General features: G+C 28.0%; 2 protein-coding genes across 3 annotated transcripts; one reads left to right on the top strand and one right to left on the bottom strand.

Moving 5' to 3' along the window:
* Positions 1 to 6,989: 6,989 nt before the first annotated feature.
* Positions 6,990 to 14,464, bottom strand: LOC112603145 (multiple inositol polyphosphate phosphatase 1-like). Of its 2 annotated transcripts, none has more exons than XM_025351585.1 (10): positions 14,157 to 14,464; positions 11,613 to 11,796; positions 11,251 to 11,382; positions 11,005 to 11,183; positions 10,760 to 10,885; positions 10,539 to 10,671; positions 10,354 to 10,454; positions 10,170 to 10,279; positions 9,859 to 10,065; positions 6,990 to 8,027 (listed from the first exon to the last, which is right to left on the bottom strand). In XM_025351585.1, the coding sequence occupies exons 2-10, from the start codon at positions 11,776 to 11,778 to the stop codon at positions 7,781 to 7,783; spliced, it is 1,401 nt and encodes a 466-aa protein (XP_025207370.1). In that variant the 5' UTR covers positions 11,779 to 11,796; positions 14,157 to 14,464; the 3' UTR covers positions 6,990 to 7,780. The 2 variants fall into 2 exon arrangements, with proteins under 2 accessions (XP_025207370.1, XP_025207369.1); XM_025351584.1 differs by having other exon boundaries at positions 11,613 to 12,075; positions 14,157 to 14,463.
* A 1,800-nt stretch (positions 14,465 to 16,264) lies between these two features.
* On the top strand, positions 16,265 to 19,292 carry LOC112603156 (otoancorin-like). The gene is made up of 6 exons (XM_025351602.1): positions 16,265 to 16,673; positions 16,762 to 16,917; positions 18,283 to 18,428; positions 18,571 to 18,691; positions 18,784 to 18,900; positions 19,018 to 19,292. Exons 1-6 carry the CDS (start codon positions 16,434 to 16,436, stop codon positions 19,258 to 19,260), a joined length of 1,023 nt encoding a protein of 340 aa, XP_025207387.1. The 5' UTR covers positions 16,265 to 16,433; the 3' UTR covers positions 19,261 to 19,292.
* The last annotated feature ends 110 nt before the right edge of the window (positions 19,293 to 19,402 follow it).

The raw sequence follows: 19,402 nt of genomic DNA, 5'->3' as shown, positions 1-19,402 counted from the left end.
CGGTATTACCTGCACCAAATTATCATACATCGAATGCGCATTAACATGTTGAACAATAGAATCGTATAAAAATAGTTTTGATTGAAAATGTAATGATTTCATAAATCATATGTAATAAATACACCTATATAATTAAAATAAATTGAATTTCAGTCATAGTAATTACAAATAATATATTAAATGAACACTTTGTCGGCAAATTACAGTCATAAAGTACAAATATAAATATAATTTGAATAAATTGAAAATAAGCCATCGCTGCCATCACAAAATCTCTCCATTTCTATCATTGCGTCGTAAAATATTTAAAACAGAAATATCTGTACAATATTTTGAAAGTTATGAATAATTTCAAGATCAATAACAGAAACAATCTCAGCACTTTGGTATACCTTTTTAAATTCTATTGTTATAATATTGATGCGAATGACGTAAGACCTTTAAACGGCTACTGCGGAAATGATGTATAACCCAAAATCGAATGATGCGCAATGTCTTACAAAAAGGTCAAAATTACATCAATCGATGGCAATGACAACCGGCGCGATTATGATAACATCTATTATCTGCCTATATTATAAATGACAGTAAGTATTTTGAGATTAGCGAACAATATCAAATATCATCTGAAAAATAGCGATGCGTATAATATGTCGTACCGACATATGATTTATGAAAAATCTATGCTGCACTATTTGATTTTACCGTCGGTAATAAAAAGTTCAACGTACCAAGCTCGTAGAAAATCTAAAAACAAAATGAAAACATACGAAAACCGCGTTTAGAAAAATTGACGTATTAAAGAAAATATTCTCGTTTTAGTGCCCGGACGACAGGAGTAATACGTGTAACTGAACGAAGTACAATCGGACAATGCGCAAACAATAATTAGCGCTGATGCGCAAATGATGTACGACCGATATCGGTAAGTTTTAATTATAACAAACCGGGTGTAATGATCTTAGATTAAAAGTCTCGGCCAAACTCCTATATTAAATGCACTAATTGTGTCGATAATATTATGACGTTTGCTATGTATTATGACGTGTACGAATGTAGTGTCGGTGATTTTTGATAAGTTAGAAAAATATGTGAAACGAATAAGTTTGATTTTTACACCAACAAAATTGGAGGTAATAATTTTTTTAACATTATTTAAATTTAATTCTAAAATAATAATGCATTTTTATTTTATTTTTTTATTTACCATTGTATTAATATTACGATTTAGTGATACAATTTAACACATTAATTTTATTTTAAATTTGTAATACAATATTATGTTAATATAAATATCAAATATATGATCGAGCGATTAAATATTATTTCATCATTTTTTATTATAAAAATCAGTTATTTAATCTGCTGCGGTAACTATAATATAATGTGATAACTAATAGCTTTCGAGTATACCTTGTATTTGAGTAGGTGGTTTTTATTTATTATTATTACAAATAAAAAATCGTTAGAGGTTACATATTATCTCGGCAAAAAAGTTTTTGTACATTTTTTAAATTACTGTTAAAATCTTTGGAATATTGCAAATGCTTTGAAAGATAAATAAATATATAGTATAAATACTTATTTTGAATACTTAAAAATTTTAAAATTTTATTTTATAAATAATAATAATAAAAAATGTTTATACTTAATTAAATGTACACAGAAAATTATTTTTAATTAAAAAGTATATTTATATAAAATATAATATATCTTAGTTCTAAATTTTGAGTGAATGTTAAGGTAAAAAACTTCTTACTGTAGAATGAAAAGAACATGGTAATCGGTACATAAAATAAATAGGCAATGGCTTTTATAGAAAAAATTGAACTAAATATTTTTAAAAATCATATAGTATATAATAATAATGTAGAGGCACCTCACAAATGTTTTTATAATAACTAAAAAATACCAATTTTTTTAAATATAAATGCCAAATTTTGTCAATTTACAACTTAAAATAATATTCATAAAAAATATTATACATTTGTATTTTTAAGAATTATAGGTTTTCACAAAATTTTAAACTGTTGTAAAAACAAATCATACTGGATCAATAATTGGTTTTTCAAATTTTCTTTCCTATACAATTGTTATTTTATTTCATTAATCTTAAGTGACTAAAAAAAAAAAAAAAAAATAATATGTAAACTAAGATTTAAATTTCTAATTTCCAAAGTAGAAATGATAATAGTTTTGTACGACTGAGATTAACAAATTTATTAATTAAATTAATATTATCTAATTTAAATAATAATGTTTGCATCAGAAACAATAAACTTTACAATTGTGCTGTATGTTATTGACCTTGAATGACTTGAACCAATCACAAGTCCACGATTGAATACTGCAGTAAATTGGCAATACTAAAAAAACCGAGATTATGAACTTTGTACTAGGTCGCCATATTTTTTAATTAATAGTAATTCAAATAGAATGTATTAAACATTTAATGATATAGATCTTATAAACCGTTAATGACGTAAAATAATTTATTATATAATTATATTATTTAAAATGTTAAATTAATTAGCAAAAACAAGTACGAAAAAATAATAGAAATGATACTTTGATACTATTACACTATTTGACCTACCTGTCCGGAAATGAAGGTAGAGGGAGGAATTACTACATATACCTATATATAGAGCTAAAATGAATATTAACATTTATTTTCGAGTCAGATTCAAATCGTCCCGGCTTCTAAAATATTGCAGATCGTCCAACAACGTTTTTTTGTAAGTATTATCAGAATATTATGTGTAGAAATAAAAGGGAGATTAGATGATCGCTTGCTTTTCTGTACGGTTAGGCATCAAGCATACCTCATCATTGTGTAAGTTACACGATTTTTAAATTTCGACAGCATTACATTTATTATATTTTAAATGTTTAACTTTGAATTATAAAAACAATTAACAGTACATATAATTATATAATCTATAATTGTTATTAATTTGTGAGTCAATACTGCCTTGAATGAGGAAGATGCGAATAGGTTTGTGATACAAATAGGGTAAAGCTTAAAATTGATGTATTCGCGATCTGTTACTATACATTTTTTACTGTAAAATAATTTGTAGTACTTCCAATAATTCGACTGATTATATTTTTCATAAAAATAATTCTTCATCGTTGTTGAGTTTATGAAGATGAATTAATTACGTAATTCGGAAGAAAAAATATATATATTTAATATTCTACGTTTGTAATGTCATTTTTATTTATTTATTTTTATGTTTTATTTTTTATCAATTAACATGCAATGACCATCAAAGGACGTGCAAGACATATTACAAGTGTCACCGTCATCCATAAATTTGGCAAACTTTGGAAACCGAACTGCAACTTCACATATATTAATTTTAAAATTCACACATATACTCTTATTTAAAAAAATATTATGGTTATGATTAGTAGAATATTCATTGTTTTATTAGTAATTTTTGTGATTGTTTCTGCTTCTACTGACTTTGATGATATAATAGCATCAAATGATTTGAGACCATGGACCAATGAAGATACTCTGGCATCTCAGGCTGCTCAACAAGGGACTGATAAATTTTTAGGAATTCTTCTCAAGTATGTTGTCAAAAAAGTGATAGTAAGAGGAGCCAAAAGACTTCTTGCTTACGCTATTGTAGATGGTGCAGGAAATGTCGTCGACGATGTATTTAAGATAGAAGACGCTTAGATTTGGTTGAAAGTGATATATATTTTTTTAAGTGTTGTATAATTCATCGTGATAATTATTTATAATTTTATGATGCGTTACATTGCACACATTTGGTTTTTATTAACTCAATATGTTTTTTTTTCACTTTCTGTATTTCATTATATAGAACCGTTTGTAGATAGTACTAATCAATCAGTTAATATATCTCAAGTAGGTAGTGATTATGGGTATAATTGCAATTACATACATTATAAATCACAAACTGTTTATAGTTATCAAGTTCACTTAGATCGCACTATTTATATGAGGTATAAACGCCGAAAATGCAATAATAAAACCGTGCCGTATGATCCTCCTAATATAGAAGTTAACAGACCTAATTGTTTGAATGAAGACTTTTATTTCCAATTAAGTACAAAATTAGATATTATTCCATATATGCCTCTTTATGGAATGAGTTGTCTCAATGAAACTGATATCCTGTCGAATTTTTCGTGTGTTTTGGTCGCCGAAAAATATCCTGATATTGGAAAATTACCGGCACCACGATGTTGTAAGATTTTTCAGTGTAGTAGGATATGTAGAAGAGATGAATTTTACATGTATAAAGATTGCAAATAACTATTAAATCATATATTGGTTATTTTAAACTTAAATAAAATTGCTATTGGACTTTTATTCGATACTCAATGTAAATATAACTCCCATACGGTCACACTTAACACATAATTATATGTATGTTAGAACTATTTCAAAGCAATAAAGAAATTTATTTAATAAGAAATAAAATATGTTTATGAATAATTAATTAAATCTACCATTAAATCGTATACCTATTAGTTTTTTTAAACTTAAATTGCTATTGGCCTTTTATTCGATACTTAATGTAAACATAACTCCCATGCATACCCTTAACACATAATTATGTATGTTCAAACTATTTCAAAGCAATAGAGTAATTGTTTTCATGAAAAATAAAATATGTTTATGTATAAATAATAATTAATTAAATGATAATTAATTAGATAATAAAATATTCAATGAAACCAAGAAAAAAAAAAATTAATTCCGAATTTTTATTAGAATATTAAAAAAACGAATTATATACTTTATTATTTTAGTGTAAAGATAAATTGTTTATGAATGCTGTGTTCTTAGCATAATATATTTAAAATGTAGATAGCATACTTTGTGCTTGTAGTACTAATAATATTAAATGTGTATGAGCTATATCATAATTTAAGAGCTGGTGGGTATTGTCCACCGGCCATTAGAAAATAGATAATTTAATTGTATATCATTATGATTTTCACAGTTAACAATAAATAATTACTATATGTTATTATTTAATACAACAATTTAAATGATTTAAATAAAAATATAGAAGAGATATTATCTACTTTATTAACCTATAAATTGTACTTATTCATTAATTTTTCTATTTTAACTTCAACAGTAAAAATTAAGCTTTAGACACACAGATTATTTTGTGTTATTAATATTACTATTATAAATTCAAAATATTGTTATAATGTCATAGACAAATTACTAATGACGTTAGTGTATAAAATAAAGCTGATTAAAATCAACGACAAAATGATGTCCAAATATTGTAATTTATATTTTATGAAATTTTTATATACTATTTGGCTTTTTTGTATAATAATTGATGATAAAATTACAATTAGATACTCGTATATACGGCGTTTAATGTGAGCGATTGAAAGATTTGAAAGTATATCTATACATATTTACTCGATATACACCTACTCGTCATTATACGGAAAGCACAAGACTTGGTGATTTGAACCAATACCAAAACTTTATATTTTTTTTTTACGTCTATTTAACCCATTGTATAGAATAATTTTTTTTTAATTCAAAATTATTTTATTTCGGGTTAAACTATTTCTTTGTCAAATATTATTAAGATATTTTTAGTGAATAAATTTTCAAAAACAATTAATTAAAATTCAACTTCCAGTAACGGTAAAATCAATACATAATCATTTTTGTGGAAGTAACAAAAACAAATCGTTAGCCGACTGCTTATTGCAGATAACTTAATGAAATTCTTTCATAGCTAAAACGATTCGAAAGGTAAGTTTTATTAAAAACGTATTTTTAGTGGTTTCAAGAATACTTAACCTTTAAAAAAAAAAAAAATCATCGATTGGTGTTAGTGGCAATTCCTTTAAAAATGATAATAATAATTCTTTGTTTTAGTCCAGAACAAAAATAATTGTTATCATCAATCCGCAATCAATCGTTATTTATTAGTATATAGATACGACTAGGTACCTCCTATATACAATTTTACTAATAGTACATTTTTTAGTTATTAAAATTCGATTGAGTTGGAAATTTGTTTTGTAGTTTTGAAGTTAAAATTTTGATTCTAAATGAAAATTTTTTAAAATTATTTTGTTAAAATTAAAATAATAATATTAATTCTAGAAACTCGAAACTTATATCGTTATTATATAGGTATGTTGAATTAACTGAACCGATATGGAGTCCGACTTTCGTGTTTTCAATTGTCTTATTATTATAATTATAATATAGTTTAAAAGTCAATACTATGTTTGCTTATAATCGGTAGGATATGTTCAGATATTAATGCTTTGTGTTGTAGTGTTGTGATTTTTATTAATTTTGCGGTAACAATATGTACATCTACATTCTTATAACCTATGTATCGACTTAACAAAGCTAAACAACCATTTCGTTGCTAATGCAGAAGCAAAATACAATACTGATTCGTTGTATTCACAGATTTATTAACAGTATAATAATATGTTAATAATGGTTACGTTTTATTGTTTTTCTATAATTTTAGATACAAAAAAAAAAAACGTCGAAGTAATTTCAAATATTTAATGACTATATCATATTTATACAATTATAATTCATTCAAAAACTTGCTGCTCATTTATTAAAAGAATATAATAGGCATAGGTTAGACGCTCGTGAGATTGTTAGCTATTCGCTATACCTATACTATTGAAACAATTGTGTTTGTGTATTTGATGTTAATTTTTATTTAAAAAATATATTTTTATTCTTTTTTCTTTTTTTTTTTTCAATGAGTACATATTAAAACTTTGAGTTTAAAACATTTATAACAAATTAACTCACTAAGATATTATGTTCCGTTCCATTTAGTTTGGTACATATAATATATATAAATATTTTATACCTAACTACAAGCAACTCAGATTTCAGCTTTAATTCAGCGTACCTAGGCCGTCTACGAGATCAAACGTATGATAAAAAAAAAAAAAAAAAAAAAAACCAGTCAATAAAAAAAAAATATGTATCAATATATATAATTAGAAAACATTAAGCTTAGTGCATTTTATAAAATAAAAATTTAATATTCATCCTTAAAACTTAATTCTACTGAGACGCATGGCCGTATGGGAAAACAAGTATTATTATTATTTATTATCTATTAAATTTCAATTGTTTCAATCTACTTAGTCGCAGCCTGCAGGCAAATACAATAGTACGTAATACGACCTGCAGCACGTAAATCAAATAATTTTACCATTAATTGTAATACGATCTAACACTGATCTCATTTTTTTAAACATGTCTATAGTGTAGATATTTGATATTATGATGAACAAATAATATAAATAATAATAAATAGTGATAAAACTAGAAAAATATACAAGTACGCCATTATTATTGGTGTGACTTTCCGTTTGAAACCGAAAAAGAAAAATGTAACGTGTCAGTGTATCAGTGTAGTCATTTACATGATAATGAGACTAGTTGGATTTCGCCGGATGGGAGTGTTGTTCTTTTGTGTTTTGAAGAACGTTTAGGTACACGAGCGGTTTGGACGACGACATTGAAATTTTTAAGCCCATCATAGTAATACAATATAATAATATGACATTCACGGAACACCGTAACGTTACACGAGGACAAAAATATGTTCTGTACGGGAGGATATAGTATCATTGTTTTATTTTTTCGACTATTTTGACCGTTTTAACTACAACGGCTGCCGCCAAAACACAGTTCACCGTCGATGCGATCGTTTTTGGTTTACGAGACACGGCCAAACGAAAAACGTCACAGTCGTAATAATGTTCAAACGTGCAGCAAGTACGCGAGTGCCGCCGGGACGAGCGCGGCCATCAAGGCGGCGCACCGTACACCCGACGCTCGACTTCGATCGCGACACACCTCCTCGTCGCAGCCGTTGGGTCCTAGGTAATTTTTGAACTTGTTCTCGATGAATTTCCACGAGCACAGGCCGACGTTGCAACCCGGGTAATCGTACACGCCCTCGTTCAGGTAAAACATCACTTTGTTCGCCTCGTCGCCTTGATCACACCTGCAGCACACGATACGCACGACTTTACAACAACAACAACAACGACGACGATAATAATAATATTATAATTATTGGCACTCGCCGCATTGAAATAATAACGGTCAGACAATGACGACAATGATTGCGCGGTCAAAGAGTATTATTGTGATCACAGCGAGTAGTGTTCACTCGTACCACTGCCGAGGTGCCTATACCTACTTATTTCGTACGGTGGTTATCGGTCGATCGTATAATATTATTATTATTATTATTATTATTATGCGGTAGGTTAGTGCGCACGCCGTACCAGCCATAAAAAAAAAAATAATAAAAAAACGTATTGTAAGGTATCAGCTGTACTAAGGTCGGTAAAGCACGATTGAACATAAAACGATAGAGCATATTATACCTTTTTAGCAACACGATTGAGCATAGAATATTGTATACAATGTTGTCACATTCACGTTGCGAACATTTTGTAGTTTATTATTTTTTCACATATTAATTACACCAATTATTAAGATATATCAGGCGCGAGCTGTGAGCCGGCCCAACTTTATCGACAACGTTATCGATTAATAAATTAATTTTAGAGCAAAAAAGTTCTACAGCGTTTTAAACATTTATCATTGGGGGAAAATATAAAACAATTAAGATACAATTCCAAAATTATTATAGATTATAGAAATAATATCAGTGTTCGATCACCTATCGTCGTGTCACATAAAGTGCGATTCTCATGTCCATGAAGTCGTTGGATATTGATCGAAACACAAACAGAAACGTTGACTAAGATCAAATCAATTCAAAATAAGTCCATAAAATTACAATCCGTTAAAGAAATTTAAAAAATAGAATTTAATATTCAAGCTTTCGACCAATATTTAAATCGTAAGAATACGGAATCTTTATTAAAATATTTAAGCCAACTTGGAAACAGATACCAAGGTATAAAAATATAATTTAATTTATTATTATTATCAAATAGATTTATATATTATATAATGTGACTACTATTGGGACTGTTATGGACTTATAAATATTTTTATTTTATTATTTTATGTCATAACTATTATTATTATTATTATTATTATTATCAAACAATCTAAATACTATTATAATGCGATTAGGTATATTACATATTGACTATGAAATCATGACATGTTATATTTTGAATTATTATAATTATTTGAATACATAATTTTGTATAATACAGTTCAAAATTAAAAAAAGGCAACGTTGCATAGTTTTTTTATGCTCAATCGTGTAGGTTTTCTTTTGTATTTTAATGTCCTTTGATACGCCGACAATTTTGCTCAATCGTGTCACAAAAAAAGGTGTTTTATGCTCAATCGTGTTACAGCCACTAAGGTATTGGTGCGATCTGTGCATGTCGCACAACGCTGTAATACAGCTGCGATAATGGCATGAACACCGTACCTACTACTTATGTATTATTGCTAAGACGATGTGGACTAAATCGATAAAGACCCTCACGCGAGTTTATCGACCGAAACCATGTTATAATATTATGTACAACGTTTCTGTTGGAATTCGTCGTGGAAAACATGTCATAATGTTGCGGAAATATCAGATTTACCCACACTATACTTAGCACGGCGTTTAAATTAATGATAATATAAACATCTATCGGACGCAGCGATTTTGGTATATTATACCGATTGGTTTTTACGCTTACGTAGGTATATCTATGATGCGATGTTTTTGCGGAATGCCCGCAGAAATTATAGCGCACAAACAACGCGGCAGTGTATTTTTCTTCTCACATATCGGATTTAACATAATCGGTCTAAACTCATTTACGAATCAAATATTATATTGTTGCGCTTACTTGTAAAACACGGCGGCAAAATTACCGGAAAATGGGTCCACTTGTGACATTCTCCATTGACGACGATACTGAACATGGTAATTGAAATGGGTCAGAGGAGTTGGATCTTTGGCCACGCCTAAAGCCAACAGCGTAGTCAACAACCCGGCCGAGGAGCCAAACCTGAATACGGCCGAAGGCCTATCGGAATCGTCATTCGCCACAGCACTAAAAAAATAAAATTCAATGATAATAATTAATAATAATCAAATTTGATAAATCAGTTATCCATATTTAACGACGTACTATAATAAGTACTTTAAGGATCTTACTTCAAATATCCCATCAGCTCTTTAGCGATCGGACATCCCACTTTTGTGTTCATTTCAGAACCATAACCGTATTTATAGTAATAGTCCAAATCTTCATAATATTCTAAAAGCTGAGTAAGAGAGTTAAACACGTTAAAAGCTGTAATCAAACTTAAATCGGTTTATTAAACACACACTCACACACCTGTAACTCTTGTCTGGTAAACAGGCCACACCATGCCGGATAAGATTCGATTACGAGTGCTTTATTATAACGGCATGATTCGTACATTGCGTGGATTATACCTATAATTATATTGTATATATATAGAAAAATGTCACGCTTGTGAAAGTAATCACCACAAATATTGTAGTTCGTAGTATACTTACTGTCAGTTATGTTGTCTAGAAAACCCAGTCTTTTGCTTATCTGGCTCACCATTTCCATGTATTCTGGCGATTTACGAAAAAGCGAAGCTTCAGAATTTTGGATTGAATCAATTCTCTTAGGACAAGCCTCTAACTGTGGTTAAATCACAAGTAAAATTTAATTTAATATTTCACCCATATAATATATATATATATATATATTTATTTATTTATTTTAATACCCCGATAAAACTTGAGTTTTTTTGAATTTTTTCGATTGGAACTTTATAGTTGAAGTCATCTCCAAACATGGTTTTAGAAAATTCCTCAGCACTGTTCATAACTTTTCGGTCTTCACTGGCATAAATCTAACGTATACAAACAATCGTAAAAAATTTAAAAAATAATTTTCTAATTTATATAGGTTCCATCTCATTACTATCTCAGTGGTTCAAACATAATTATACTTTTATAATGACTTATCTACCTTGAACGTATTTTTGTTGATCTCTTTTACTAAAACTTCACTCATTTTGTCCTTTGTCCTTTTCGCAAGTAGTTGCATGTCCATTCTACCCTGAGGTGAAATATCATCTTCTGAAGAAGGATTAACTTCAAATTCCCAACGTTTTAAACTGTCTAATACGCTTTTACATAGATATCCATCTGTATAGTTCAAATAATATAATATTAATAATGTTAACCTTTAATTGTTCAATGCTTTTAAATGTACTTCTACGTTCTTCGTGATTTTTTATCACTCTGTCTTTGAATTGATGCAACTGACGGATCGCCAAAGATTCGTTGGTATTCGGATAACTGGTGCCCGATCTGATAAACATCCACACAAACGTCGGGCGGCAATCTAAATTTAAAATTAATTTAGCTCTGTATTATCTTTATTGTGTATATTATAATATGCATAAAATAATTATTTAATTATTATTATTTTGATATTATATACATTAAATAGAGTGTAGAGTGTAGACACATGTTTTCGACGAATCAAACGATGACGGGTAAAAACAAAAATATTAATAAATCATCTTAATATGTTATATTATAGTAGTTATTGTCAAAGTTCTACAAACTTACAAGGCACTGGTTTGAACTTCGAGTTGAATATCAGCTGATAGGCAGTCTTATGCGAAAAATACAGGTATGGATCCGGGTCGTTTGGTTCGTAGCACGAATCGCCGCCGGACAAATTAGCAGACAAGAACGCGAGCAACAGCAGTGCTCTTGATGATTGACCCTTCATTGTACACGGGTCGGTGAACTATATAAATTATTTTTAATTCTTTAAATTGAAATTCTAGACCAGTCGTATAGTTTCACGTTTTGAAGACAATGTCATTTCAGATGATCCCGGTATGCGTGAAATTGATAGAATTGCGGACAAAGACATTGAAATTAATACATGCTCACTTATTCGGTAAGTCAACGGCTTACAAATTTACACGATACTATCGTCGTTGCACGTAGGTACGCGGATTAATATTTATAATGGTATATAAACGATGGTAAACGTTTATATCGGTGTCGGGACGGTATGAAACTGAAAAAAAAATCGATTGAACATTATGCGGATGGTAAAACTATGATTTTTGTTTTTGTTTTGCATACGTATATTGTATTTATATAGGAACTGCAACTATTTATACACAATAATACGATGTGGCCATGTGGGTAGCACAACGAATACACGTCACAGCTGGTCACACACGTCTAATAATATTATTATTATTGTTATAGTGATCGCTGCGTACTTTACGTCAAAACTAATTGGCAAGCATACGTTTACCAATGATAATCAAAACAAAATTTAAAATTATTTTCGGTAGTTAAATGTAGAGAAAGGTCATAGGAAGTGCCTGCAGTTATTTTGTTCGTCAATTTCATATTAGATTTATTAATGTGAAAAATATTATTTTTTATACCAAGGTACATTTACTTACATAATCTTATATTATTGAATAGTATTAATGCAAATATTCTCAACAGAGAATATGCAAAAGCTAAAGCTAAAGCAAAAGCTTAACTAGATTACGAGGCTAAGTGAATAGTTTACTTTCTATAGCGTTAAGCATTGATGTATTGATTTATATCATATATTAATTATTTTATTTAATTAAAATTAGTTGTAAGCAAACGTTTAAAGTAAAGCTAATTTAAAATTACATTTACTGAGACTTATTCAAAATCTTTCTTAATTTTTAGCACTTCAATGTTTATTTTAAGTTTGAGTAAACTTTACTAAAAATATAGAGAAAAATTATCAGAAAAAGTACTATCTCTACATTTTAATACATAGAAGTGTTTATGTAACTTTTGAAGTTTTTTTAATACTTTAAAAACATGTTCACAGAAAAAAAAAAACATTATTGTAAGCTTATGGTTAAAAACAAACAATAAAACGTTTAATTTTATACTCAAATTTCTATTGATCATTAAAAATTCAATACTGATAAAACACGATTTTAATTTTTTAATGTCTTACAATAATATTATACATAGAACCGACTACTGCGTTTATGAAATATTAATAATTATAGACTAGCTTGAATTTATTGAAAAAGCTCATTTAAAAATGTATAATAGATAAGCATACAATTAATTATTGTTATAATTTTTTAAATTTTTACAATTAACGTTATTTATTTGATAGTATATGATTATGTATGTTTGATAAATTATGTTTTATATTATATGTTCATTGTTCGTATAATATAATTATAAATATACAATAATGTATGCTTACTAATTCAATAATAGGTAAGTAGGTGGGTACTATTATACTAATACGAATAATTGAATGCTTTACTACAATATTTTTTTAGTTACATACCACTATAATAATGTAACTTACTAATACACTCAAAATAATCTAAAGAAACTGTAATTTAACCTAAATTTAGATGACAATAGATGAAGAAATTGTTGTGGTTAGCTAAATGTACTATGAATAACAGCATTCCGAAATGTCGTTGATAGTTGCATTAATATATTTTAGTTAACAGTAAAAATAAAAAAAATAAATAAAAATAAATAACTAAAAAAAATACGTTCTCGATGTCATATTCAAACATATAAACATTATAAAATATTTAAGATTGAATTTCAAAAAATAATTAACTGTGTAGTTATGTATTTATATGCATATGTTATGTTACAAATATAAGAGCATATTATATTATACTTAAATACATTATGTATATAAACATGTATGTCATATGTGTTAAAACACGTGACATTCATTTTTAATTTATAAATTTATAAACATATTTTGTGCTTTAACTGATTCGTTAAGTAAAAAAAAATTAAAATATTTACAAAATTATGTTATTATATGCTAGTGATAACCGAGTAAATATCAATTTCACGGCTATTCATGTGGTAGCCGGCAAGTACCTACTTTTTTTTTATCTCCGTTGCCAGACAATTAAACTTACATTTCTAATTTTTAATCCGCTTATCTATACTTAACAATAACGTAAAAGTCTGAATAGTCACAATTTAAAAAATATCAATAAACACAAAAATAATAACAAACAAGTTTACTGGTTATTATTGAGCGTTCGGCCATGTTGGCGCATGCTATTAGAAAAAAATGTAGAATAATAATTGAGTAATTTTTACCTTGTAATAACGTTGATATGTATCACTAAAAATATAACTTTTATGCGAACATTGTCACTACAGAATAATAATTACGATACACGACTCGGGTTTAGTTAGTACACATCATCGTCCATGGTGAGATGAATGCTTACAAAACGAGACTGGTTCTGTGCGGTGTACTAGTACTTAGGTCTTCGCTTGCGGTCCGAGACCCCCTCCCAACAGCTAGAAGCGAGTTCACTGCACTATGCACTCGCAGCTGGTTCTGTATGTGTTACCATATTATAACGTACGTATAGGTATTAGGTACAACAGGTTGACTATAAATATTATGTTTACGTTACGTTCATACATTTATTTATATTTTAAAACAGTGAAAATTAAGAAAAAAAAAAATAAAAACTAGACAAGCGCATATTAATAGTATAATACAAGTTACAACCGTAACGACGATAAGTTGTGCTGCGGTAATGGCATCTACCGATCGCCTGTTCAGCGACGGACTCAACGTGAACACGTCTTATACTGCGGCTCTAGGTATAATATTATATAGTCAATATATTCCTATTTCAATGACGTCTATTGGTATATTTATAAAATATTATCTCGCCTTGAATGGAATATTTCACGATTATTTCTCATTTGTTTTAAAACATACCTATAATATTATAATATTATATTAATAGTATGAACGACGTAGAAAATCTTGACGTAAACAAAAAATACGTAGGTACCTACTTACTAAAAACTTAGAAAATAAAACTAATATAAATAGGTATTAAATATTGTTATTTATTATTGGAATGTTTACCTACTTTAAAAATGATTGAATCGTACGTCATACTATAATAAAATTGAAGTATAGGCGATAAATACATATTTTAATAGGTATTAGTGAACAAAGAAGTTTTAACTTACATCGCAAATTATTAAATGCTAATACGTATCTATTATAATATTATCTACGTATAATATTAGATGAATATTTGGTTAGACAAAAAAATTAATTTGAAAATAATAAAAATGTTTTCAATGAAAAACCTAATATTATTTCCTCGTGTAAAAGTAATTATGTTTAGTTATAACTTATAGGTACACACGCCTTGTACGTCTATGATCAACCAATAATTATAATAAATTTACGAGTAAATCGATATGCTTGATGCTTCTATTTTCTTGTTTTCAACTTTCGGAAAATGTATTTAACCTACTTTTTTTGTTGTCGCGTAATTGAATTAAAATAATAAATGAACCATGTTGAATAATTTAAAATGCATTAGTTACTTTGAAAACAAATAAAAACGTTTACGTGTATTGTAATGGTGTCTTAATGTTTCACCATATTTCCAATACTCAATAGCGCACCTTATTATTTCTATAATTTGATACTAATTGAACATACGTACTGTTATATTTTGTTCGTTAAAAATGATATTTTAGTATAATAGGATTTATAAGTGATTTATGTTTGTGTTAGTTGGCATTGAAAATTTCGTCCGTGGTATATGTGTTTCGGATGATACTATATTATTATTTTAGTATTTAACTTTTACACTAAAATCATTTTAATATTTATGACTATTAATACAAATAATCGTTATTATAAATGTAATAATACAGATTATAAAAATTTTATTACTTCTTTAGGATGGTACCTATATTATATCATGGTTACTAATATTGTCACAGTATAGACATATTTACGTGTTCACATTTGTAGATGTGTGAGTCATTCTCAGTTCCTTGAAAGCATTAAAATCCTTAACCTAATCTATTTATTAAAAACTTGCATGCATCACGATAGATATTGAAAAGAGATTATTTATTTTTTTTTTTTAAGATGTATTGAGAATTTTAAAATTATTAAGAGACGTGACTTACTAAATAATGTTGATTTTATCGATTTTATACTAATAAAATGATTATTTATTGCAAGCATTCTTAGAGTTTGTTTGGTTATTACAAAATATATATACAAACATTTATGTGCATTTTTTGGCGAGAAGTTAGCGTTCATATAGTAATGTGTGTATGACATACTGCGTAGTACCTAAATGTATCTCAATTAAAATCGATTTTGAGAAGTAAAAAATTATTCTATCAGCTAGAAAAACATAAGAACCTGCCAATGAATTATTTGAGTATTGAAAATAAACCTTAACCAACGATTAACTATTTACATGGCCAATCTTATTTTTGCACGCGATGTCTGTCCGAGAAAATTTGAATATAAATATTGTACTACGTAAATAAATACGTTGAATTTTGTTATTTTATGCGCAGTTTAGTAATACGATGTCTCCCATGTGGGCGTATTTGCTAGTTTTTTTTTTATCGGTAATACATAAAGACGCGGCAAAACAGTCGTGTGATGGCGAATCTTTGATGAAAAATAACGACAAGTTGTCTAAGGAAGACGTTGATAATTTAATATCTATTGACAATCAGTCACAGATTAAAATGTGTTTGGTTGTGCTCGGAAAGGAACCGTTGGAAACGGGAATTGCTGAACTATTGTGGAGAGATTTAGTGAAAGTGAGACGAACATAATCTCATAATAAACATATCTTGCGTTTTGTTAACGGTGGTTTATAATACATCAATCACGCAACACATTGTTTAGGTTTATACAACAGCCGATGATATTCCTGAAGATGAGCTACAGCTGTTAGGATGGATATCAATTGGAATACCTGCTCAAGATTTTATGAATTTGTCTTTGACGGATATCGACACGATAGCATCATTCGGAAAATGGAGAAACTATTCTAAAGAACAGGTTTGCCATACTACAAACACATTATGTAGGTATTTGTAATTAAAAAATGGTTGATCATTTTTTTTTCAATTAAGAAAGTCATAGATATTTAATGCTCATATTATATACGTATTGTTTTTTTTTTGTTTTTGAAATTTTATATTTTTATAGCCATATTAGTGAACAAATTTCAAATTTAAATAGCATTCTACTTGAGAAAAAAAACAGTAACCTTGAAAAAACATATTTATTGCTCATCTAAGCCTATTATCTATTTTCTTAGTGCCTTTTTTTAAAGTTTTTTTTTAATTAGCTTTAATTAAGTATAATTATGTTTAATAATAGAACAGTAATAATAGGTAACAAGACAGTAATAATGATGAACTACTAATACAAAACTATTATCAGTTACTATTACTCATATAGAAGGCCATCCTTTTTAAGTATTAACTAGATATAAATAAAAACTTAAATTTTTCATATTTCTTCTGGTAAGATTAACATATAAGTGACAAAACTACTTAATGCATAAAGTATGTGAAATGCATTCATCAGTTATTTTTACTTGACTATGACACACTTTATAGTACTTACATAGTAATAAATAATAACCGTTTAGTATAATAAATATTTAAAATTTAAGTACGAATTAATAATTATACATGTTTTATTTTCATCTAGAAATATCAACACGTTATTAAATAACTATTGCATAATTGCATTTAAAAAAAAAAAAAACAAAAAAAACGTGAAAAGTTGCAAAATTTAATTAATAAATATAATATAGTGGATAAATACTCGTATGTAACAATAATATGTTATTATTTGTAATATTTGTAATTATTTTACTTTTTAAAACAATTTATTTTTTTTAATTCTTAATTAAATTTTAATTTTAACTATTCATATTACATAGTTGTAATAAATTAATAATACATTAAAAATAATTTTGCAAAAATATAGCTATTGATTTTTAAAATTTTACTCGGACGCAGTTTAAAATTGTCGTAATGTTTAGTCAGTTTTAAATCCAATCTTAATTTTGGTGAGATCACCCACAACTAAGTACCCAAAATACATAATATGTTAATATGTTTCATAATTAAATGTAATTTTTTTTATTCTAAACATTATTAATTATTCGTCACAATGGATTAATAATTATTAAAGAAAATAATATTAAGGTAAAAATAATTAAATGTTTCAATTCATGTGAAAAATTAAAAAAAATTTTCTGAAAATGTCTGTAGAAAAATGCTTAATTTTAAGGACAGTATTTACTTTTAATATTCATATTTAACAAAAAAAAAAAAATAAATATATATATATATACATAAAAATGTATACTTATAATTATTATCAATTGATTGATGTAATTTTGTCAAGCTCATGGCTTTAAAACAAGCGATCGAAGACCAATGGAGTTACAAGGGACCTTCCGATTTGAGCAGTTATGATTTAACTGCTTTAGGTCAAGTTTTGTGCGTGTTCAACAAATCATATATAGCTGCGATTAAACCAATGGCATACAAGTAATAGTGATATTTTTCTTAAACAGTGATATTAAAATTATACAACGCCTATAGAGCTAATATTAGAAATTTTAAAAACAAATATAAAAGCGGTACGTCCTATACATAATAGTACCTACTAAGTGACAAAAATTATAAAAAGGGCTGCGGCGGCTGATCTATCGAATCTCGTTAATTGTCCCCGAGAGATCGTGAAGGAATTTGCCTTACTCGCCATCAGCAAAGACGCGTTCGGCGACCCTTCGGGATGGACTGCCATACAGGTAAATACAGGTATTATAAGCGAAATTCAGCAAGAAAAAAGACATATTTTTTCGCCTCGTTTAATTTTTTCCTTTCTTTTCCTACGCGTTAGATAGCACTAATCGGGTGTGTAATAGCGGGATTGGACTCTGTACGTGATATTCAGCCCGACGCCTTTGAAGGGCTGTCCGCTTCCAACATGCAATGTTTGCCGAACGACGTACTACAAGTAAGCACATCATAAGTATTACACTGACATTACCTCCCTAATCGCGGGGCAGCTACGTCTGCGAACGGCTTGTGTGATGCATTATGAAAAGTAAATTTTCGGACGTGTCCGTCGCAGGCCATGTCAACAGAACAGCTATCGCAACTGTCATTGTCTGCCGTTAACGCGCTTACGCATGCACAGCGTTCGTCATTAGATCGCCAGCAGATCGAAGCCATCCAAGAAACGGCCAATACACTGGGCGCAGTACTAAACGACGGGTGTTTCACGAGTCATACGACTTGGCCGACAGTGACGTTGATCATCATCGCACATTTACAGTTAACGACATTAATAATACCATCATATTGTAGATTATAATATATATAATATATTACGTAAATTATTTACGTATAGTTAATAATATTACGATTTTTAATTAATTATAATAGTTAGTTTTAGTACATATAAATATATATATGTATAATATATCATATAATGATATGTATTACTTAAAAATCAT

This window comes from Melanaphis sacchari, unplaced genomic scaffold, assembly GCF_002803265.2.
Source record: "Melanaphis sacchari strain LSU unplaced genomic scaffold, SCAv2.0 Contig98_pilon_pilon, whole genome shotgun sequence".
Lineage (NCBI taxonomy): Eukaryota > Metazoa > Arthropoda > Insecta > Hemiptera > Aphididae > Melanaphis > Melanaphis sacchari.
This window is presented reverse-complemented; position numbering and strand designations above follow the sequence as displayed.